The 24,588-nt window shown below is 40.6% G+C and overlaps 1 protein-coding gene across 6 annotated transcripts in view; it reads right to left on the bottom strand.

Moving 5' to 3' along the window:
* Positions 1–24,588, bottom strand: part of EDA (ectodysplasin A) — a 477,575-nt gene that overhangs the window by 3,897 nt on the left and 449,090 nt on the right. For 4 of the 6 annotated variants that reach the window (XM_029930026.1, XM_029930028.1, XM_029930030.1 and 1 more), the window contains exons 3-6: positions 21,244–21,267; positions 3,633–3,812; positions 2,234–2,268; positions 1,327–1,378 (exon numbers count right to left, since the gene is read on the bottom strand). In XM_029930026.1, the coding sequence (XP_029785886.1) occupies positions 1,327–1,378; positions 2,234–2,268; positions 3,633–3,812; positions 21,244–21,267 (291 nt within the window). The remainder of the gene's footprint in view (positions 1–1,326; positions 1,379–2,233; positions 2,269–3,632; positions 3,813–21,243; positions 21,268–24,588) is intronic. The other 2 variants (XM_029930027.1, XM_029930032.1) reach the window with 1 other exon arrangement.

The raw sequence follows: 24,588 nt of genomic DNA, 5'->3' as shown, positions 1-24,588 counted from the left end.
ACCCGTCCACCCAGACAAATCTATTTCTTCCCTGTCTCACTCCTTCCTGGACAGATGGTGATTATGGCCCATCCAAGGCCCCAGGGCCCCAGGCACCTGGTCACAGCAGGACTGTTTGGGTTTTGCTACTATTCTGTTCCTACTTACACTTTTGAGGCTATTAAATTCCAGGCATCCAGGTGGCAGTTCAGGATGCAGCTAAGCCCAATCATTAAGGAAGCTCAGCACAGCCAGTTCAGAACTGGCTGGGCTCTTAGGAGCTATCCCCATGCAGCAGGTTTCTTAACCTTCGCTTACTGTTTCTGCACTCAGAGCCCCTCCCTTCCACTGCAAGCTCTGTAAGCATCTGGCATCTTGGTTGGCTTGCTGCTTCCCAAGGCTCCTGAGGGTTCATGCATTTTAGGCTTTGTGCACCCTGGGGAATGGACATTATTTCAACGTGCTGTTTGTTAATGAATGTTCATGTCTCTTTGGAGGAGAAAATGAACCTAGTCATTCAGAGGAGTGTACACATATCACCGAAGTAGCATAATGCAGTGGAAAGAATCAGATGGACAGAGTTGTAAACCTCAGCCCTTACGCGCAGCTGAAAGCTTGGGCCAGCTAATTAACCTCTCTAAGCTTCAGTTTCTGCCTCTGCACAAAGGAGCTAACACAACAACGTCACAGGGTTGTTGTGAGGATCACGTAACATGAAAGACAAAGAAAGCATGTTGAAAATTCTAAAGTACCATACATATATAAGGCAGTATGATTTAGAATGGTATTATCCAATCTCTCTGGGACTCTGGTTCCCCATCTTTTAAATGCGGGGGTTACATTAAATCAGTTTTTGTAACTTCCTTAAGCCTGTTTCCCCTTTTTATAGATATAAGCATCTCATACTCTGTGGAGAGTCTAACATGCCCCCCCCTCACCCCGAGAAACACTCCCTCCACCCATTTTCTGTGGAGACCCATCAGACAAGAAGAATTTACTTTTCTGTAGTTTTACTTTCTCTAGTTTGTATTGGGAAAATGTTGATCAAACTACACATATCCCCATGCTGACTGATACAACCTGCTTCTCCCAGGAATTCCCAGGCTCGATGATGTCTCAAGTCCCTTTCAGCTTCCTCCTCGGTGATTCTAAATGGAATTTAGCCACGGGTCTCGGTGCAAGCAATTACCCAGGATGGCCAGTAGAGGGCACATGGCGTACAGAATGGCCCCCTACCGCCTCGGGTACTTAGGGGTCCAAGAGGAGCTAGGCTGGTGATTATCTGAAGGCTAGGGGTAAGGAAGAGGAGAAGCTCCTCCTAGGGAGAGAACCTATTTGGACTCTTACCATTCTTGACTTGAATTGCTGACCCTTGGCCCTGCAGATGCACCACGGCTGGCTGGGAGGATAAGAAGGATCGAGAGAGTAGTCACTGAGAGAAATGGCTTCTTGCTTAGCCACCAGTTTCCATGTTTTCACCTTTGACTTCTACTCTTTCATATCCCAATTCTGATCTGTTTCTCCTGTCTTGGGATGCCAGTGACCACATCTCTGCTAGTGAGTAATATGATTTGTAGCTCTGCCACTTCCTAGCTATGTGACCTCAGTGGAATGGAATGCCTCTGAGCCTCATTTCCCTAACTATATGTAAAATGGGGATTTTAAAGAATCTCTGTCTGGCCTCTCTCATAGGGATGTCTGAAGATCAAATAAGGTGATGGATATAAAATTCCCTGCAAGCCATCAAGCACTGTGCAGCTGTGTAGGTTTATAACTATGGCCAAACAGCTGTAGTGAGGGAGGCTGAGATGAGACAAGGCAAGGCAGCAGAACTTGCCAATAGACAAAGATTAGGAAGCTTAAAAGACAAGGGAGGAGCCCTTCAAGCCTTTAAGGCAGAAGCCCAGGCTGGGTTTGGCTTGAAGCTGGTTGGCTGATTTTCAAGTTCCTAATCCTAGGCGGTCTGAGTGCCTGAGCGCAGACAAGGTGTCTGGGGTGGCTGGGAAGTTGGAGGCTCAGGTAGATAGTCCTGACTGACATCTCATTTCAGTGGACTGATGAGCTTGGATATGGTGACCCTCTGTCTTCTGTGCAGTTGTGGGGGCCGGGGGCGGAATGGCTGTGGCAAGACTCAGTTCCCTTAGTTTATCCTCACAAAACAAAGCCTCAGCAAATTTAATAGGCAGCAAACGCTAAGGTGGTTCTAGCCTGTGGCCTTCCCTTCTCCCCCGGAAAGGAGCAATTCCCAGCCAACCTGGTTTTCTCGAGGTCCAGCTTTATCAGCAGCACCTGCAAAATAGGAGAGGACAATCAGAGGGCATGCTCCTTCTACTTCTCTTTCCCCTCTCCTAGGCAGCCAGTTGCAGTGAGACTTGCTTGGGCAGCCAGGCCCAGGGATGGGGGAGGATACCACTTCCTTCTGTTGTTTATCCCTGACCTGCCTCTTTGGAGGGCTGAAACTCCAGCAAGAAAACTGGCCTCTTGCTAATGCTGGCCCAAGGCAAGCCTCACTGAGCACGCGTAAAGACAGATGAGAGAGCAGTCCTGCCACTGCGTGACCCTGAGACAACGCTGAATGCTTCTTTAGTCTTTTGCTTCTTTTCTTTAATTTTCCTCACAGACAGCATTGCCATTGGTAAATATCTTGCTTCTTTAATCACATCTCTCCTCTTCTAGGACATAAACTCCATGGGAGCAGGGACTACTTATCAATCTATCTCTTGTATGTAGAAAATGCTCAGTATCTATGGAAAGATTGGATAAGAAAAAAACCCCTCTACCTCCATCTCTTGTGGTCACAGTAACACTGATTAGCCCCACTTGAACTATGCATCAAAGACTCAGAATTTTGGGGCCTAGAGAAATCAGTTGTGTAGAGAGTCCATTTCTTTAAAACCCCAAGATACAAGAAGGAGCAGGATGAGGAAATAACAACTGACCTAAGCCCTGGAAGTCCGACTCCTGTCAATTCCAATCAGGCAGATTTGGACTGGCATCTATACCTTTTAGATGCCCTTGTGGGCCCAAGGGGAAAGATGCAAAAAGATTAGATGCTATTTGAATGAGCAATGTGGTAGAGTAAGGATGTAGTGCAAGAAGCACTTGGTTCCTCAGTCACAGTGATTGCATTTGCTTCTTCCACAGCCAGAGGGACTTGTAAGTTTCCAACTCCTTGGCCACTAGTGACTATTTGTCTACCTCTATGGGAAAGACACTTCAGAGTTCATGGGATGAGACTGTTCTAGGACTTGTCATTTTTTCTAATTCCCAGCATTCCTCTCCATAGACTGTTTCTAATCAGACATCTGCATGTGGTGCTAGATGCTGGAAATCAGAGCAGACGAAATCCATCCCCCACTAGAACTCTAGTACATATGAGCTTACTTGCTCACTAGAGGAAGGCCTAGAGTCAGGGGGGGATTATGAACAGGTGGCTTGTCCTTGACAGGTTGGTATCCACAAGAAGTTAGAGTAGGTCAGGCCCTCCTGCCTTCTTAAATTCCTAGCTCTCCTTGGAGCTAGGAGACCTGCTTTTCTTATTGCTCACCAAAGCCATCACCACCATCTGAAACTGCTCTAGGGATCGCCCACTCCTGCTCTTTTAAAGTTCTTGCAAGGAGCCTAGGGGCAGGTGAAGAGACAGAGGAACTCACCGGAAGGTCCCTGGAGGCCAGGGGGTCCTTGAGGACCAGGAGGACCTGGAGGGCCAGGTGGTCCCATAACAGTTGTTCCTGGAATTCCAGGAATTCCAGGAATTCCTGGGGGTCCTTGGGGTCCTGGAGGTCCCGGAGGTCCTGGAGGGCCATTGGGCCCAGGAGGTCCTGTCTTCTTTCCTAAAACATAAGATTTAGTGTTCAATTTGTAGTTATTGACTGATAATGTACTGCCAGGAGTTCTACAGACGTCTAAGGAAACAAGGTCAGACCTCTGGGAATTCTTGCTGTTAAAGAAGTTAACACCTTTATTACATAACACACACACACACACACACACACACACACACACACACTCCCTACCCCCTTTCATGAAAAATTATTTACAGAACTGGTTTGAGGTTATAGAAATAAATGACCCTTAAGGAGTTCAGTCTACTGGGAAACAGACACAGTCACAGGATACTATAAGTACTATAATAGTGGCAAAATGAGTAGATAAGATTCTTAAGAGGTCACAGGAGGCTTCAAATAACAGGTTACATTTTAGCTGAGTCCAAAAGATTAGAATTACCAAGTGGCCAGACTTGTGGGTCATTTTTTAGAATTGAGAATTGGGCTATAAAGAGTGTGGCATTTATGTTTACTGCCCAGTTTGGTGGACTTGATGCAGATGAGAAGAGGGAGCTAGGATGGCCTGACCTTGGGAATAATATCAACTCCAGGATGGTTTCCTAGAGAAGTCAGGATGTATAGGAACTAGGGGTTGGTATAAAGGTGGTGGTAGCTGGGAATGAAAAGGAGTTTGGGAGATGAGAGGTGGGGGACATGGGGAGAGAAGAAAGGAAGGAGGGAGGAAGAGAGGGAGAGAGAGAGGGAGATTAAAGGAAAGAAGGGGAGGTAGAGAGTAGAAAAAGCTAAGGAGGCAGCTGGCAGGTTTTGCTTTTTTAGCTGACCTCTCTAGACCCTATTTTTAAAGATCTTTGGGAAAGGCAATTCTGCAAACTCCCTTGGTTACATGTTCCAGTGTTTATCACACCCTCATTGTTAGGAAGTTCTTCCGTATATTTTGCTGAAATTCCTCCTGTGGCAGCTTAAGCTCTTATTCTGTTCTTTGTGTAGATAAAGAAGAATAGTTACCATCATACACATATTCATCCTCATATTCTTAAAGACATTAAGTCACCTATCAATCTCCATTTTTACAGACTGCATAATCTAGCTTCCCAGCATCTTTCCTCAGAGGCCTTATTCTAGAATGTATTATTAGTCGAACCCACCAGCTTCTCCCCTTTTCCTCCTCACTATCTTTTCAGAACAATCCTGGCCCTTCTTCTATTTCATATTCCAGTCCTTCCAACATTCCCACCAGGATGTAGCTATTTGACTGAGTCATAATGTGGTCTTGAACCAAAACCTGCAAGTCCTATTTTCTTTCTCTGCTCTGTGCAGCCCAATTCACTCACTGCAGGTAGCTAGAGGGGGGGTGTTTTCTTCCCTTCACAACTGTCTCACAATTTTGTGGAAATTCTAGGAATACAGGGCTTTGGTCAGAGACTCTATGACAGTATCTCCACCTGTGGTACTTTCTTAGTTTTAAATATAACCCTGTTAAGTCTCACGTAAGCATCTCCTTATAACTCTGACTTCTTACTCCCCAGAGTCTTAGGCAGGAGAATCCTGACCTGGTTTATCAGGCCCTCCTTTAACAATAACACTGCATTTTCAAGAAACTCAATCCCCATGGCAATGCCATTCAAGAAGCCAGTTGTCCATGTCTAACCACATCTGCATTTGGAATGAAACAATGGGGTCATTGTGGGGCTCCATCCCCAGGGAGGAAAGGAAGGAAGGTCCAGAGAGCTTCTCTCCCATGGAGAGTCTCTGAAGCCTTAAAGACCTAGAGGCAGGAAGGAGTTTTAGCATTTTCCCTGCACATAGTAGAAGCAGTAAAAGATTGGATCTGCCCAGTTTCCAGATTAGCCAATTTCAAGATGCTAAACGGGAAAGCCATCTTCCTTCAGATCTGGACAGCTTCCAAGTCAGGCTTATTCAGTGCCCAAGTTTCAATTCCAGCTAGTGCAGTGGAAAGACACAAAATCTGTAGTCAGGAGATAAGGCTGTAAGCCCCAGCTCTGCCACAGACACACTTTGGGCAAATCCCTTCCTCTCCCTGAGCCTTAGTTTCTCCATTGGTGAAATGAAGAGCTTGGCCTTGATGATTTCTCTAAATTTCCTCCCAAGAGTGAGGTTCCATAAGGAAGACTTACTTAACCCTGGCAGTCAGGAAACTTCCCTGACTGGCTATAAGGTTTGTTCTCCATCATTGTTCTCTAGGTGGCATAGACACAGAGGAAGGTGCATATTAGACTGTTCGAAGTCCAAGAATTTCCAGGCCTAACTGATTTTCAAACTAGAGGGTGTTCTGTGGGTAGTACAAACTTCAGTGTCAAGACTGTGAATCTCCTGTGATTGCCAATGTAATTTTGGAAAAATTACAGCCAGAAACTCCTCTAGTCAAGGAGAATAATGGTTGCAGCGTAAACAGAGGATGTTCGCTTATGAAAATGTTGGAAGGCATTTGCGAAAAAGCTCCTGCTGGGATCTAGTTCTGCAGCTGGTCCTCTTTGCTCCTCTGTAACCAGGTTTAGGCACGTGTGGTTCTCACACTTGCATGACTTCCAGAAATTTGGCCCAGAGAGGAGCATGTGCAAAATGACCTCTGGATGAGAGGATGCTTTTAGAGGGTTGAATTCCTTCTCCAGGTTTCCTAACTTCAACAGGAAACTTCATGACACAAAAGCCCAGAGACTTCTGTACTTAGAAAATTATCCCGGGTGACTGGTGGCTGAGTTGTTTAAGCATCCGACTTCAGCTCAGGTCATGATCTTGCAGTTCATGAGTTTGAGCCAGGCTCTGTGCTGACAGTTTAGAGCCTGGAGCCTGCTTTGGATTCTGTGTCTCACTCTCTCTCTACCCCTCCCCAGTTCATACTCTGTCTCTCTCTCTCTCTCTCAAAAATAAATAAATGTTAAAAAAAGAAAGTTATCTTGTGCAGTCTTAGATGGAAGAGTAATCTCATTCTTTTCAAGGCTAAACTTTATGTAAGGGGCATTTCCCTAACCTTTTAGTGAAAACCAAATTGTTGAAAGAACAAATCAAAGCAAGTGAGTGAAAGTGAGAGAGGGAGGGGAAGGAGAGAGAGAGGGATGAGGAGAAAGAGAGGGAGAGGGAGAGACAGAGAATGAGCATGAATGCGTTAGTTGTAGGAGGGGAAAATTCTATTAAGGATGGAAATTAAATGAACAACTCAATTTACCTCTTCAGGCATGTGCCTATTCATTGTGTCCAAGGAAATCTGTATTAAATGGCTTCTAAATCACTTTTAGCCAAAATAAATGTTTAGGGCCTATGTGCGTTCTCCTTCCAATAATGGCCCATATACAAGGTAGCAGTGCTGAGCAGTGATCCGAGTCTCTGCCAGAGGCATTGCATTCTATGAATTGTAATTACAGGGCTTCTAGCCTAGACAATTGCCTTCTATTGTTGCTAGCAAGTGTGTTCTCTCAGTGCTCACTCATTGGAGAACATTACAACTGGGTGCTACTCCCCACCACACACATGGCCTATAGTACATCACTAGCCTACTTGCTGTTCCACCAAACATGGCATGTTTTCTCATGCTTCTGAGGGATTTAAATATGCTGTTCCCTTTGCTATAATGTTTCCCCCCTATTCTTCAAAGTCCAGGTTAAATATTATTCTTCTTTCTTTCTGTTTTTATGTCTATTAATTCTTGAAGAAGGGAGGGACAGACTGTGAGCAGGGGAAGGGCAGAGAGAGAGGGAGATGCAGATTCTGAAACAGGCTCCCGGCCCTGAGCTGTCAGCACAGAGCTCTATGCGGGGAATCGAACTCAAGAGCCATGAGAGCATGGTCTGAGCCAAAGTCGATGCCCAACCAACTGGGTTACCTAGGCACCCCTTTTCTTTATTTTTAATGCTTATTTATTTTGAGAGAGAGAAAGCGAGGGAGCGAGAGGGCGAGCGAGCGTGGGAGGGGCAGAGAGAGGATCCCCAGCAGGCTTGGCACTGTCAGTGCAGAGCCTGACACAGGGCTTTAACTCACGAACTGGGAGATCCAGACCTGAGCTAAAATCAAGTGTCGGAGAGATGCTTAACCTACTGAGTCACCCAGGCAGCCCTGTTTTTCTCCCTCCCCCGCGAGATGTGGTTCGTTACTCCCCCAGGGAGAGGTACATATTCTTTCTCTGTGCTCTCACAGCACCTTGTTCATGCTTCTATGCTAGCATTTTTTTTTATACTGTCATTATTTTGTGTGTACTGCCACTATTCAAGCTAGAGGGCAGGCACCACTTTTTCTTTCTATCTCTTTTTTTAAACTTTAAAAAAGTGTTTATTTAATTTAGAGACAGAGCATCAGCAGGGAAGGGGCAGAGAGAGCCAGAGACAGAATCTGAAGCAGGCTGAAGGCTCTGAGCTGTCAGCACAGAGTCTGATGCAGGGCTTGAACCCACAAAGCATGAGATCATGACCTGAGCCAAAGTCAGACACTTAAGCGACTGAGCCACCCAGATGCCTTTCTTTCTCTCTCTCTCTCTCTCTCTCTCGCGCGCGCGCGCGCGCCACTTTTCTTTATCTCAGCATCTCTATTCCCAATAAATATAACATGCTTATTCATTGTTTAGTAGCTGTAATTAGTGTTCCCAAATCTACCTCATAAGAAGGAAAGTCATCTTTGGACTTGTGTTAGGAGCAGAGGGTATCCTTGTCAAAGCCAGGTGAGCTTTCGACATTTATTATAATTTCCATTTTTAAAAATTTATTTATTTTTAAATTTACATCCAAGTTAGTTAGCATATAGTACAACAATGATTTCAGGAGTACATTCCTTTAAGCCCCTTACCCAATTAGCCCATCTCCCCTCCCACAACTCCTCCAGCAACCCTGTTTGTTCTCTGTATTCAAGAGTCTCTTATGTTTTGTCCTTTTTCTGGTTTTTATATTATTTTTGCTTCCTTTCCCTTATGTTTACCTGTTTTGTATCTTTGATTCTTCATATGAGTGGAGTCATATGATATTTGTCTTCCTCTAATTTCCCTTAGCATAATAACCTCTAGTTCATCAACATAGTTGCAAATGGTAAGATTCCATTCTTTTTGATTGCCAAGTAATACTCCATTGTATATATATACAACACATCTTCTTTTTTATACTTCACACACTTTTATTATTTTTTAATTAATTAATTAATTAATTACTTTTTAAAATAGTTTATTGTCAGGTTGGATTCCATGTAACACCCAGTGCTAATCCCAACAACTGCCCTTCTCCATGCCCATAAACACCCTTCCTCTCTCCCACTCCCACATCATTCCTCAGATTGTTCTTACTGTTCAAGAGCCTCTGATGGTTTTCCCCCTTCTCTCTCCCCAATTATATTTCCCCCTCCCCCTCCCCCATAGTCCTCTGTTAAGTTTCTCCTGTTACACTTATGAGTAAAAACATATGGTATGTGTCCTTCTCTGCCTGACTTATTTCACTTAGCATGACACCCTCAAGGTTCATCCACATTGCTATGAATGGCCAGATTTCATTCTTTCTCATTGCCATGTAGTATTCCACTGTATAGATACACCACATCTTCTTGATCCATTCATCAGGTGATGGACATTTAGGCTCTTTCCATGATTTGGCTATCGTTGAAAGGGCTGCTATGAACATTGGGGTATATGTGCCCCTATGCATCAGCAGTTCTGTATCCCCTGGGTAAATCCCTAGCAGTGCTATTGCTGAGTCATAGGGGAGTTCTACTGGTAGTTTTTTGAAGATCCTCAACATTGTTTTTCAGAGTAGCTCTGCACCAGTTTACATTCCCACCAACAGTGCAGGAGGGTGCCTGGTTCTCCATATCCACAAGAGCATCCAAAGTCTCTTGATATTTGTTCATTTTAGCCACTCTGACCAGTGTGAGGTGGTATCTCAGTGTGGTTTTGATTTGTCTTTCCCTGATGATGTGTGACACTGAGCATCATTTCATATGTCTGTTGGCCATCTGGATGTTCTCTTTGGAGAAGTGTCTGTTCATGTCTTCTGCCCATTTCTTCACTGGATTATTCGTTTTTTTGTGTGTGGGGTTTGGTGAGTTCCTTGTAGATTTTGGATACTAGCCCTTTATCCAATATGCCATTTGCAACTATCTTTTCCCATTCTGTCAGTTGCCTGTTAGTTTTCTTGATTGTTTCCTTTGCAGAGCAGAAGCTTTTTATCTTTATGAGGTCCCAATAGTTCACTTTTGCTCTTGATTTCCCTGCCTTTGGGGATGTGTCGAGTAGAAATTTGCTGCGGTTGAGGTCAAGGAGGTTATTTCCTGCTTTCTTCTCTAGGGTTTTTATGGTTTCCTGTCTCACATTCAGGTCTCTCATCCATTTTGAGTTTATTTTTGTGTATGGTGTAAGAGAGTGGTCTAGTTTCATTCTTCTGCATGTTGCTGTCCAGTTTTCCCAGCACCACCTGCTGAAGAGGCAGTCCTTTTTCCATTGGATACTCTTTCCTGCTTTGTCAAAGATTAATTGGCCATACATTTGTGGGTCCAATTCTGGGTTCTCTATTCTATTCCATTGGTCTATGTGTCTGTTTTTGTGCCAATACCATATTGTCTTGATGACTACAGCTTTGTAGTTGAGGCTAAAGTCTGGGATTGTGATGCATCCTGTTTTAGTTTTCTTCTTCAATACTATTTTGGCTATTCAGGGTCTTTTGTGGTTCAATACGAATTTTAGGAGAGTTTTTTATAGCTTTGTGAAAAACGGTGGTGCAATTTTGATTGAGATTGTATTAAATGTGTAGATTGCTTTGGGTAATAATGACATTTTAACAATTCTTTTATTAAATTTATTCTTCCAATCCATGAGCATGGAATATTTTTCCATTTCTTGGTGTCTTCTTCAATTTCTTTCATAAGTTTTCTATGGTTTTCATCATATAGATCTTTTACATCTTTGGTTAGATTTATTCCTAGGTATTTTATGGTTTTTCTTGCAATTGTGAATGGGACCAGTTTCTTGATTTTTCTTTTTGATGCTTCATTATTAGTGTATAAAAATGCAAACGATTTCATGGGTCAGTTTTAATAGACTTCTGGTGGAGTCTGTTGGGTTTTCATTGTAGAGTATCATGTCATCTGTGAAAAGTGAAAGTTTGACTTCATCTTTGCTGATTCTGATGCCTTTTATTGCCTTTTGTTGTCTGATTGCTGATGCTAGGACTTCCAGAACTATGTTAAACAACAGTGGTAAGAGTGGACATCCCTGTCGTGTTCCTGATCTCAGGGGGAAACCTCTCAGTTTTTCTCCATTGAGGATGATATTAGCTGTGGGCTTTTCATAAATGGCTTTTATGATGTTTAAGTAAGTTCCTTCTATCCCGACATTCTCGAGGGTTTTTATTAAGAAAGGATGCTGTATTTTGTCAAATGCTTTTCCTGTATCTATCAACAGGATCATATGGTTTTTATCTTTTCTTTTGATAGCATGATATATCACATTGATGGGTTTACAAATATTGAACGAGCCCTGTAACCCAGAAATGAATCCCACTTGATCATGGTGGATAATTCTTATTTGCTGTTGACTTCGATTTGCTAGTATCTTGTTGAGTATTTTTGCATCTGTATTCATCAAGGGAATTAGCCTGTAGTACTCTTTTTTTGTGGGGTCTCTGTCTTGTTTTGGAATCAAAGTGATGCTAGCTTTGTAGAATGAGTCTGGAAGTTTTCCTTCTATTTCTATTTTTTGGAAAGGCTTGAGAAGAGTGTGTATCAACTCTGCTTTAAATGTTTGGTAAAATTCCCCAGGAAGCTATCTGGCCCAGGGCTCCTATTCATTGGGAGATTTTTGATAACTGATTCAATTTCTTCACTGGGTATGTGTCTTTTCAGGTTTTCTATCTCCTCCCATTTGAATTTTGGTAGTGCATGTGTGTTTAGGAATTTGTCAATTTCTTGTAGGTTATCCAGTTTGTTGGCATATATTTTTTAATAGGATTCCCTGGTAATTGCTTGTATTTCTGAGGGATTGGTTATAATTTTCATTTGTGATATTGTCTATTTGGGTGCTTTCTCTTTTCTTTTTGAGAAGCCTGGCTAGAGGTTTATCAATTTTGTTTATTTTTTCAAAAAACCAACTCTTGGTTTCATTGTGTGCTCAACTGTTTTTTTTTTTTTTTTGATTCTTTGTTGTTTATTTCTGCCCTGATCTTTATTATTTCTCTTCTTCTACTGGGTTTGGGGTGCTCTTGATGCTCTCCTTCTAGTTCCTTTAGGTGTGCTGTTAGATTTTTTTTTTATTTGTGCTTTTTCTAGTTTCTTGAAATAGGCTGGCATTGCAATGTATTTTCCTCTAAAGACTGCTTTGCTGCATTCAAAAGAGTTTGGATTGTTGTATTTTCATTTTCATTTGTTTACATATATTTCTTAATTTCTTCTCTAATTGCCTGATTGGCCTAATCGTTCTTTAGTAGGCTGGTTTTAACGTCCATGTTTTTGGATGTTTTCCAGACATTTTCCTGTGATTGATTTCATGTTTCATAGCATTGTGATCTGAAAATGTGTATGGTATGATCTCAATTCATTTATATTTATTGAAGGCTGCTTTATGACCAGGTATGTGGTCTATCTTGAAGAATGTACCATGTGCACTCAAGAAGAAAGTGAATTCCATAGCCTCCGGATATAGAGTTCTAAATAGATCTGTCAAATCCATCTGTTCCAATGTGTCATTCAGGTCCATTGTTTTCTTAGTGACTTTCTGTCTAGTTGGTCTATCCATTGCTGTAAGTGGAGAATTAAAATCCCTTGCAATTAGCACATTATTATCAATAAGATTGTTTCTGTTTGTGGTTAATTGTTTTATGTATTTGGGTGCTCCCAAATTCGGCACATAGATTTTTATAATTGTTAGCTCTTTCTGATGGAGATGCCATATAATTATTATATAATGCCATTCTTCATCTCTTGTTATTGCCTTTACTTTAAAGTCCAGTTTGTCTGATATAAGTATGGCTACTCTGGCTTTCTTTGACTTCTAGTCGCATGATAGATATTTCTCCATCCCATTACTTTCAATCTTAAGGTGTATTCAGCTCTAAAATGAGTCTCTTGTAGACAGCAAATAGATGGATTTTTTTAAATCAATTCTGCTACCCTATGTCTTTTGACTGGAGCATTTAGTCCATTTACATTCAGAGTTATTATTGCAAAATATGGGTTTAGAGTCATTGTGTTCTCTGTAGTGTTCATGCTTGTAGTGGTGTCTCTGGTACCTTGCATTCCTTGCAACCTTTCCCTCATAGATTCCCTCTTAGGATTTCTTGTAGGGCTGGTTTGGTGGTGATGAATGCTTTCAATTTTTGTTTATGTGGGAAAACCGTTATCTCTCCTTCTATTTTGAATGATAGGCGGGATAAAGGATTCTTGGCATATTTTTTCTGTTCATCACATTGAAGATTTCCTGCCATTCCATTCTGTCCTGCCAAGTTTCTGTAGATAGGTCTGTAACTACTGTGATAGGTTTCCCTTTGTATGTTAGGGCCCTTTTATCCCTAGTTCCTTTCAGAATTCTCTCTTTATCCTTATATTTTTCCAGTTTCACTATGAGATGTCGTGCCAAAGGTTGATTCAAGTTACATCTGAGGGGAGTTCTCTGTGCGTCTTGGATTTCAATGTCTATTTCCTTCCCCAGGTTGGGGAAGTTCCTGCTTATAATTTGTTCCAATACCCCTTTAGTGTCTTTCTCTATTTCTTTTTCTTCAGGAATTCCTATGATACAGATATTGTTCTGTTTGATTATCTCACTCAGTTCTCGAATTCTCCTTTTGTGCTCCTGGATCAGTTTATTTATCTTTTTCTTGGCTTCCTCTTTTCCTATCATTGTGTCTTCTATCTAATTCACCTATACTCCTCTCTGCCTCTTGAATCTGTGCAGTGGCTGCCTCCATTTTATTATGTACCTCATTTATAGCATTTAATTTGTTACAGCTATTTTTAAGGTCCATAGCCTTTATAGCAATAGTTCCTCTGATGTCTTCCATGCCTTTTTCAGGCCCAGTGATTAATTTTATGACAATTTGTCTAAATTCTTGCTCCGTTATGTTGCTTATATCTCTTTTGAGCAATTCTGTAGCTGTGATTTTTTCCTGTAATTTCTTTAGAGGAAAGTTTTTCTGATTCATCATTTTGGCTAATTTTCTGTCTCTTGTCAGTTTAAAAGCTTGTTATGCACTCTGCACCTGTGAGTATTGCTGTATTAAAGGAAGCTCATTGACTATCCAGGGCTGTCCATTTAGGAAATGTTCTTTTGATGGTGTCCTTTGGTCTCTCTTGTTGTGCTTTTGGTTATTTTATTTACCTACTCATACTGACATTTGGGACTCTCCACTATGTGTAATTTGGCTTGTTTCTTGAGGTAGTCCTGGAAAGGAAAACAGACAAAGACATAGGGAACAGAAGCATGCAAATGCACAGACAAGTCAAACATACAAGCAAACCATAAGGGAAAAGAAAAAAATTGGGGGTGGGTACAAAAACAACAAAAGACAAAGGACAGTCTAAAAGCACAAAACCAGAAATCCCAGCTATAAATAAAGAGCAGGGTGGATGCAGTGCTGATGGAAAGGCTTATACAAAGAGAGAAGTAACAGGGGTGGGGAGGAAGTGAAGTTTAGCATTGACCAGGCAGAGAGACTAAAAGGCTTAATTTAGAGAGAGAAAGAGGCGAATATAGTTGGAGGCGAGGAGAAAAAAACCCGAAGATAATATTACCCAAAGAATCTATATAGTCTATTTATTCCATAGATAGAGAGAAAAAAGGTAGCAATTTATGCATAGAATATGCATCAACAGAATGGATTAAATGTGACTGTTTAAGCAAACCAATGACCAGAGTGCCCAGTCAAGTGGAGGGAAAAGATAAGAATGAGATATGGGAAGATATGTCTGAATACCAAGAATTGATCTAGAGTTAATCACAGCAATGCATCAATGTTGGTCTTGCCCCAGGCTCTGGTAAAAAAAAAAAAAAAAAAAAAAAAAAAAAGCAGCTCTCCAGTGTGGATGGGCATGGTTTGGTGTAGGCAGATCTTGCCTCCCATGCGGTCCTTTGGGCCGCTCCCAGAAACCCCACCTTGGTGGTTGGTGGGAGAAAAATGGTGGCACCCCAGTCTTTTCTCGACCCAAGCACTGCAATTTACTCTTTTGGGTCTGATCTCCCTGTGCCACAGGCGTAGCCAAGGTGGGCTGAGTTGTATTTCTCAAGCCCTGCCTCATTTCCAGATTTTAGTCCGTGCATTTTGAAGATGCCTCCCAAAATGTACACCCACAGGCCAGACGGCTTCTTAGCTGGGGATCAAGTAGGGGGAGTAGGGGAGCAATTTCTCCTGGCGCTGCCTGGGATCAGGTCACCTAGCCCAAGAAAGGCGCCCCAGGTAGAGAAAAAAATCTCTTGCTGAATGCCCCGCGATTATAGATGGACCCGGGCTGAGGTTTTTCTCTTCTCCCTAGACAGTTTATAGCAGTTTCAGCCGCTCTTTCTCTTCCCCTCATCTCTCTGCGGCTCTCCTCGGAAGGGGGCTCTTTCTCCTTTTATCTTCCCCAGTTTGCAATCACGCACTTATGAGGTTGTCTTCTTAGCAGACTCTGTCTCTTTTCCTCCCAGATTCTTGCGGTTCAGTGTCTTATGGCTTCAGTCCTTCCTGGTTTTAGAGATTCGGGCTGGCGAAAAAGTACGGAGCTCCCTACTTCACCATCTTGCTGGGCTTCCAGCACTTTATGCACTTTTAAAATAAAGTTTTCTTTGTTGAGGTATGATTTACATCTAACAAAGTGCACGTTCAAAAAGTGTTTTCTGAGTTTTTACTTATTCTTTTTGAATAATTTGGCAAGAACGCCCGTGTGCCCTGCCCTTGCCCGGAAGCAGCAAGTACCATACACCACATCTTGTTTATGTGGCTATTGTCGATAGTGGTGCTATAAACATTGGAGTGGATGTGCCCCTTTGAAACAGCATGCCTGTATCCCATGGATAAATACCTAGTAGTGCACTTGCTGGGTCATAGGGTAGTTCTACTTTTAATTTTTTGAGGAACCTCCATACTGTTTTCCAGAGTGGCTGCCCCAGTTTTCATTCCCACCAGCAGTGCAAAAGAGATCCTCTTTCTCTGCATCCTCGCCAACATCTGTTGCGGCCTCAGTTGTTAATGTTAGCCAGTCTGACAGGTATGAGGTGGTATCTCATTGTAGTTTTGATTTTTATTTCCCTGATGATGAGTGATGTTCAGCAGTTTTTCATGTGCTGGTTGCCCATCTGGATGTCTTCTTTGGAGAAGTGTCTATTCATGTCTTTTGTCCATTTCTTCATTGGATTATTTGTTTTTCAGGTGCTGAGTTTGATAAGTTCTTTATAGATTTTGGATACTAACACTTTGTCTGATATGTCATTTGCAAATATCTTCTCCCATTCTTTCAGTTGCCTTTTAGTTTTGCTGATTGTTTCCTTTGCTGTGCAGAAGATTTTTATTTTGATGAGGTCCCAATAGTTCATTTTTGCTTTTGTTTCCCTTGCCTCTGGGGACGTGTTGAATAAGAAGTTACTGTGGCTGAGGTCAAAGAGGTTTCTGCTTGCTTTCTCCTCGAGGATTTTGATGGATTCCTGTTTAATGTTTAGGTCTTTCATTCTTTTAAAGTTTAGTTCTGTGTATGTTGTAAGAAAGCGGTCCAGGCTCATTTTTCTGCATGTCCTGATTTCCCAGTACCATTTGCTAAGAGACTGTCTTTATTCTTTTGTCAAAGATTAGTTGACCATACATTTGTGGGTCCATTTCTGGACCCATTGCCCATTCTGTTCCATTGATCTGAGTGTCTGTTATTGTGCCAGAACCATACTGTTTTGATGATTACAGTTTTGTAATACATCTTGATGTCTGGGATTGTGATGCCCCCAGCTTTGGTTTTCTTGTTTAAGATTCCTTGGCTATTCAGGTTTTTTCTGGTTCAATACAAATTTTGGGATTGTTTGTTCTAGCTCTGTGAAGAATGCTGGTGTTATTTTGATAGGGATTGCATTGAATATGCAGATTGCTTTGGGTAGTATTGACATTTTAACAATATTTGTTCTTTCAACCCATAAGCATGGAATATTTTTCTATTTTTTGGTGTCTTCAATTTCTATCATAAGCTTTCTATAATTTTCAGTGTGTAGATTTTTCATCTCTTTGTTTACATTTATTCCTAGGTATTTTATGGTTTTTGTTGCAATTGTAAATGGGATTGATTCCTTGATTTCTCTTTCTGTTGTTTCATTATTGGTGTATAGGGATGCAACTCATTTCTGTGCATTGATTTTATATCCTGCAACTTCACTGAATTCATGGATCAGTTCTAGTAGTTTTTTGGTGGAACTTTTGGGTTTTTCATATAGTGTCAGGTCATCTATGAAGAGTGAAAGTTTGACCTCCTTTTGGCCGATTCGCATGCCTTTTATTCCTTTGTGTTGTCTGATTGCTGAGGCTAAGACTTCTAATACTATGTTGAATAACAGTGGTGAGAATGGCTTTCCATGTCTTGTTCCTGACCTTGGGGGGAAACTCTTAGTTTTTCCCCATTAAGGATGATATTAATGGTGGGTCTTTCATATATGGCTTTTATGATCTGGAGGTATGATCCTTCTATCCCTAATTTCTTGAGGGTTTTTATCAAGAAAGGATGCTGTATTTTATCAAATGCTTTTTCTGCATCTATTGAGAGGATCATGTGGTTCTTGTCCTTTCTTCTATTGATGTGATGTATCACATTGATTGTTTTGTGGATATTGAACCAGCTCTGCATCCTAGGTATAAATTACATTTGGTCGTGGCTAACAAAATTTTAAATGTATTGTTGGATCTGATTGGCTAGCATATAATTTCCATTTCAAAGGAGATGTGACAAAAGATACAAACTACTATGCTTGATGTAGTAATCAAAACAGTATGGTACTATTTAATAAACACATAGATCAACAGAACAGAATAGGAAACCCAGAAATGAACTCAAAATTATATGGTTAATTAATCTTTGGCAAAGCAGAAAAGAATATCCAATGGGAAAAAGAATGCCTCTTCAACAAATGGTGCTGGGAAAATTGGACAGCAACATTAATAAGAATGATATTGGACCACTCTCTTACATTATACACAAAAATAAATTAAAAATTGATTAAAGACTTAAATGTGAGACCTGAAACCATAAAAATCCTAGAAGAGAACACAGGCAGTAACTTCTCTGACATTGGCTATAGCAATTTCTGTCTAGCTATGTCTCCTGATGCAAGGGAAACAAAATAAAAAATAAACTATTGGGACTACATCAAAATAAAAATCTTCTGCACAGCAAAGGAAACAATGAACACAAGTAAAAGGCAACCTACAGAATAGGAGAAGATAATTACAAATGACATATTTGATAAAGGGTTAGTATCCAAAATATGTAAAGAACTTATAAAACTTAACACCTAAACACAAATAATCTGATTAAAAATGGGCAGAAGACATGAGTAGACATTTTTCCAAAGAAGACATACCAATGGTCAACAGATATGTGAAAAGATGCTCAACATCATTCATCATCAGGGAAATGCAAATCAAAACTACAATGAGGTATCACTTCATACCTGTCAGAATGGCTAAAATCAATGACATGGGGAAAACCAGTGTTGGTGAGGATGTAGAGAAAGGGGAACCCTCTTGCCCTGTTGGTGGGAATGCACTCTGGAAAACAGTATGGAATTTCCTCAAAAGGTTACAAATAAAACTGTTCTAAAATTCAGCAATTGCACTACTAGATATTTACCCAAAGAATACAAAATGCTAATTCTTTTTTTTTTTAAAATTAAAAAAAATTTTTTTAGTGTTTTATTTATTTTTGATACAGAGAGAGACAGAGCATGAGAGGGGGCGGGGCAGAGAGAGAAGGAGACACAGAACCGGAAGCAGGCTCCAGGCTCTGAGCTAGCTGTCAGCATAGAGCCTGATGCGGGGCTCTAACCCACGAACGTGAGATCTGACCTGAGCCGAAGCTGGAGGCTTAACTGACTGAGCCACCCAGGCGCCCCTACAAAATGCTAATTCAAATGAATACATGCACCCTGATGTTTATAGCAGCATTATCTACAATAGCCAAATTATGGAAATAGCCCAAGTGTCCACTGACGGATGAATTGAGAAAGAAGATGTGATATGGATGGAGCTAGAGGGTATTATGCTAAGTAAAATAAGTCAGAGAAAGACAAATACCATATGATTTCACTCACATGTGGAATTTAAGAAACAGAACAAACAAGCAAAGGGAAAGAGAGAGAGAGAGAGAGAGAGAGAGAGAGAGAGAGAGAGAAACCAAGAAATAGATTCTTATCTATAGACAAACTGATGGTTAACAGAGGAGAGGGGGTATAAGTGAAATAGGCGATGGGGATTAAGGAGTACACTTGTGATGAGCACCAGGTGATGTATGGATTTGTTGAATCTCTATATTTTACACCTGAAACTAATATTACAGTTTATGATAACTAGCTGGAATTAAAATAAAAACTTAAAAGAAAAAAAGGGAAAAAATAAAAAGAAATTGCCAAGCCATGAAAAGACATGAAGGAACTTAAATGCATACTACTAAGTGAAAGAAGCCAATCTCTAAAGGCTACATACTGACATTTTGGAAAAGGCAAAGCTAAAAAGACAATAGAAAGATTGGTGGTTGCTAGTGGTTAGGGAGGAAGCAATGATGAAGAGGGAAAGAACAGAGGAGTTTTAGGGCAGTGAAACTATTCTGTATAATGCTGTAATCTATGGGGATCTTTGTCATTATACAGTTGTCAAAACTCATAGAATATACAGCACCAAGGTGAAGTCTAATGTAAACTACAGACTTTGAGTGATAATGGTATGTCAATGGAGGTTCATCAATTGCAGAAAATGTTCTACTCTGGTCCAAGATTGATAGTGGGGGAGGTTGCCCATGTGTAGGGGCAGGGAAAATATGGGAACGCTCTATACTTTCCCCTCAATTTTGTTGTGAACCTAAAACTTATGTAAAAAAGTATTAGAAAAAACATACATGCTTAAAAGTTAAATTTACTTTCTTAAATACATAATATCTTGGTGAATGCCCAGGCCCAATGGAGAAAGATTTCCTCACTGATCCCAGCTCTCTGCCTCTTTTCCACCTTTGGTCAGATCAGGTCCTCAGGAGGCCAGACCATTCCTCAGTTTCTTTACAATAGCAACATACACTTTCCATGTGGGCCATGGTACCTCAAGTCACCAGAGTACCCTAGTGCTCAGAGAAGTGGCAGGCAGTGGCTGAAACAGTCTTTTTGGTCTACTCCAGGATTGGCCTACTATAAAGCTCCAGAAATCTTAACAGAATCATTTTAAGTAAAGCATTTTAATGAAAAATCATTAATTTCACTCTTGTTTTCTTTCCAGGTAGGAACACAGAAACAAATAGGTATTTAAAATTGGTTTTGTAGTTTCTTTTTCTTTATTTTCCTTTCTTCTTTTTTTTTTCAGTCCTAAGAAGTAGAACATATTGCCATATTGCCTAATTCTGTTTTTTGGAACTTTTTATGTCTTTGGGTACTCTTTGTATGTATGTTTGCATAAATTTTCAAGTATGCAAGTGCTTGTACAAGTTCTTGGACCAGCGCTGTTACAGGTATATCAGAAATATACTGACCCAACAATGGCAAAATGGATCCGCTGAACTAGAAGCTAAAGACTAAAATATCAGGGTATTACTTCAGCCTAGTTTTCCCATCACAGAGAAAATGATACTGAAACCTCAAAGCAAGAAATATCTTCCCTGACTGAGACATAGGATAGGGATAGCTTTTAGGCCAAGAATTGGGTACTGACATCTCTCAGAAGGTAGTATGCTTTGTCCCGACAAGTTGTCTCAAGACTTAATTCATCAGGACTTAATTCACAGATGACTAGTGATTTGATAAAGGAGAGTAAAAAAAAGACAAAGGAGGACAGGGGAAAGAGTAAGGAAGAATGAAGAAAAGAGATGTAAATTTAATTTGTATGAAAGAGGGAACAAGAAAGAAAAATAAAAACAACTTTCATACTCTGCTAGAGAAGCAATTTTATGGATCATCACTGAAACACAATCTCTATTTCTTGTTCCATGGAAGCTACAATACTTGAGAAGATCACAGGTGACTGAATAAATCAATGAACAAGCAGTATTGAAAAAACATATAAAAATCCTACTTCCTTGTTTTTTTCTTCTAATTTTATTTATTTACTTACTTATCTAATTTTTAAAAAATATTTATTTATTTGGGGGGGTGAGAGGGGCAGTCAGAGGAAGGACAGAGGATCTGATGTGTACTCTGTACTGACAGCAGACAGCCTGATGCAGGGTTTGAACTCATGAACTATGATATCATGACCTGAGCCAAAGTGAGATGTTTAACTGACTGAGCCACCCAGGTGCCCCTTTTCTTCTAATTTTAGAAAAGACATGAGGACAATTTCATAAAATCAGGCGCTTAACTTACCCTTTTTCTTGTTTTTAACTGGACCTGTTAAAAAAAAAAGAAAATGGAAAATTAAGTCACTGGACATTAACAGAGAGTGTTTATTCTCCAAGACAGTCACAGGAGAAACTCCTAAGACATTGCAGAGTTTGAGGGAGCCCCACACCAGCGGTCAGGTTATTGGCAAGGTATTTCCCAACGATAAGACCTCCGCACTCTGTGTGTGTGTGTGTGTGTGTGTGTGTGTGTGTGTGTGTGTGTGTGTGTTACTATTGCAACAAAAAATTATAAGAAAGATTCTTCTTTAGAGAGAAAAATCTTTCATGCTCAGTCTATGCAGCAAGGGAATGGGTACTTCTTCACAGAGATGAAATGCCCATAAACACAGAACTCAACAACCTTAGGATGGCATTCCATTCATTCTGTAAGTCCTGAGATTGGAGAGTCATGGATTCAGGTGAAAAACTGATATGAAGTCTCATGAATGGAAACTAAATGGAAAAAAGGGTCATTTTTATGGAAGGAGCAGCAGCAGTTTACTTTTTAGTCACTTACTGTAATTTAAATTGTTAGTTGTTAAGACAGTGTGACCATAATACATTCATGTGGGGACCACATGCCCTCCTCCTGTAGTTTACTATAAGTTAACAGACACTTTAAAAGAAATGTTGGGGTGCCTGGGTGGCTCAGTCAGTTAAGCGTCCTGCTTCGGCTCAGGTCATGATCTCACGGTTCATGGGTTCGAGCCCCATGTCGGGCTCTGTGCTGACAGCTAGCTCAGAGCCTGGAGCCTGCTTCTGATTCTGTGTCACCCTCTCTCTGACCCTCCTCTGCTCGCACTCTCTCTCTCTCTGTCTCTCAAAACAAAAATTAAAAGAAATGTCAACAGTTTCACTGACAATGAAATCACAGGCATTTTCTTGGAAATTACTTCTAAAGAAAACAATTCTAATCAATTGAGGACACTCAGGAAATGCAAGGCTTTACTTATAGGATTGGTGACAAACACTCCCCAGACACACACAATTTAGGTATCTCCCAGACATGTTTTTCCCTCCTTGGGACCCAATTCTTTTCATTCTGTAGGTGGATTTGATTTTCTTTAGAAATAGGTATTTAAAATCTGTTCCAAACTCCCATGAAGACACTATTGGATAATATTAAACTACTGTCAGTGCCCTCAGGAGTTTACCAAAAGAACACCAAGCATTTGCATATTGTTTTATAGTATATAAAACCTATTTCCATGTATCATCACATTTTATCCTTGCAACAAGCCTAGAATGATCTTTATAAGAGCAGGCTTTATCAGAGGCTCAATCTGAAGTCAACAATGTCTCTAACCTGGAGGGCCATCAATGTGGCCATGAGAGCTTACATAGGTCCCTTGGAAGCAATGTCTGTGTAGACTCCCCTTGCAAAATAATTTTATTTGCATAACTTCCCTACTAAATTTCATGTGTAACAGTAGGAATTATTATGTGCAGAGCATGTTTTAGGTTGGGTTTAGCAACCTATGTACTTAAGGTCATAAATCTCCATTCTTTTTCCTCCTCCCAGTCCTTTGTATTCTTTTTCTGGGGCTTATCCTTTATGTTTTTAATGACATTGACAGCTCTTGACAATGTGCAGGGAGGTTCTGGCTAGGAAGCATGACTGTACAAATACTGCCAACTAAGAGGCAGCATGCAACATGAGCAGGGCCATGTCCTTGACCAAAAATGCTATTTGAGAAACAATTTACACAGAAAAGCTCAGTGTCATCAGCCAGATACCAGCCAGCTGGTCAACAACCTCAACCTGGCAGAGAGGTGGTATGGTAGCCATTGCAGCAACACTGTACTCATAGACAAGTTGTGCTAGCCCTGGATAAGTTTCTGATTATTTTAGCTGGCTAGAGGTATCATCGTTACATCATACTTCAAAGCAGATTTTGAGGAATCAGTCCATCACCAACCAACCAGCCTTCACCAAGCATGACTATGGAAAGCAGCACAGTAAATAATGAAACACAACTCCATCCTAAAAGAACTTACAGTTGGATAAAAAAAAATACTAAAGAGGGGAGACCTAAGGGAACATACTGCTAGTTGAGGGAAAAAAAACTTCCTGGAGAAAGTTTGACCTAAATCAACAACAGAAAACAGGGTAAGGGAAGTTTAAAAAAATATTTTAACTTCTATTGTGTTTATACCAGGAACCAATTCATTATACATATATAAATGCATCCATACATATGTATATAAAAAGGAGGAGCAAAAAGAAAAAATATTTTTAAAGACAACTCTTTTTATTCCAGTCTTTTTTCAGTGATTGTTTTTTTTTTAATTTTTAAATGCTCATTTACTTTTGAGAGAAAGAGAGAGAGAAAGACAGAGCACCAGTGGGGGAGGGGCAGAGAAAGAGGGAGACACAGAATCCGAAGCAGGCTCCAGGCTCCGAGCTCTCAGCGTAGAGTTGACCCAGGGCTCGAACTCAAGAACTGGGAGATCATGACCTGAGCCAAATTGGATGCGTAAATAACTGAGCCATCCAGGCGCCCATTGATTCTTATGTTTAACTGAAGTATCACTGACACAATGTTACATTAGTTTCAGGTGTATGACTATGACATAGTGACAACTCTATACGTTATGTTCACCATAAGTGTAGCTACCATCTGTCACCTTACATCTCTATTAAGATATAATTGGCTATATTATCTATGCTGTATCTTTTACCCCTGTGACTTATACATTCCATAACTGGAAGCCTGGAAGCCCGCTCCCCTTCACCCATATTGATCATCTCCTTACCTCTCTCCCCTCTGGCAACTCTCACCTTGTTTTCTATATTGATAGCTTTGGCTCTGTCTTTTATTTGTTTGTTTATTAATTGGTTTTACTTTTTCAATTCCACATGTAAGTGAAACCATATGGTATTTATCTTCCTTTCTCTGACTTATTTCACTTAGCATTATGCCTTCTGGGTCCATCAATGTTGTCACAAGTTGCAGGATCACATTCTTCTGTGGCTGAGTAATATTATTTCTTGTTTTGATTCTAGTGATTCTGACAGGTGGTATCTTGTGCTTTTGATTTGTATTTCCTCGGTGATTAGTGACGCTGAGCATCTTTTCATGTGTTGGTTGGTTATCTGTATGTCTTCTATGGAAAAATGTCTACTCAGGTCATCTGTCCATTTTAAATTAGATTTTTTTTGGTGTTGACTTGTAAATGTTCTTTTTAAGTTTGTATTTTAATTTCAGTTAGTACACATACAGTGTTATATTAGTTTCAGGAGTACAACATAGTGATTCAATAATTCCATATATCACCTGGAGCTCATCATGACAACTGCACTCCTTAATCCCCATTACTTATTTAA

The sequence above is a fragment of the Suricata suricatta genome, chromosome X (genome assembly GCF_006229205.1).
Source record: "Suricata suricatta isolate VVHF042 chromosome X, meerkat_22Aug2017_6uvM2_HiC, whole genome shotgun sequence".
In the NCBI taxonomy this organism is placed as follows: domain Eukaryota; kingdom Metazoa; phylum Chordata; class Mammalia; order Carnivora; family Herpestidae; genus Suricata; species Suricata suricatta.
This window is presented reverse-complemented; position numbering and strand designations above follow the sequence as displayed.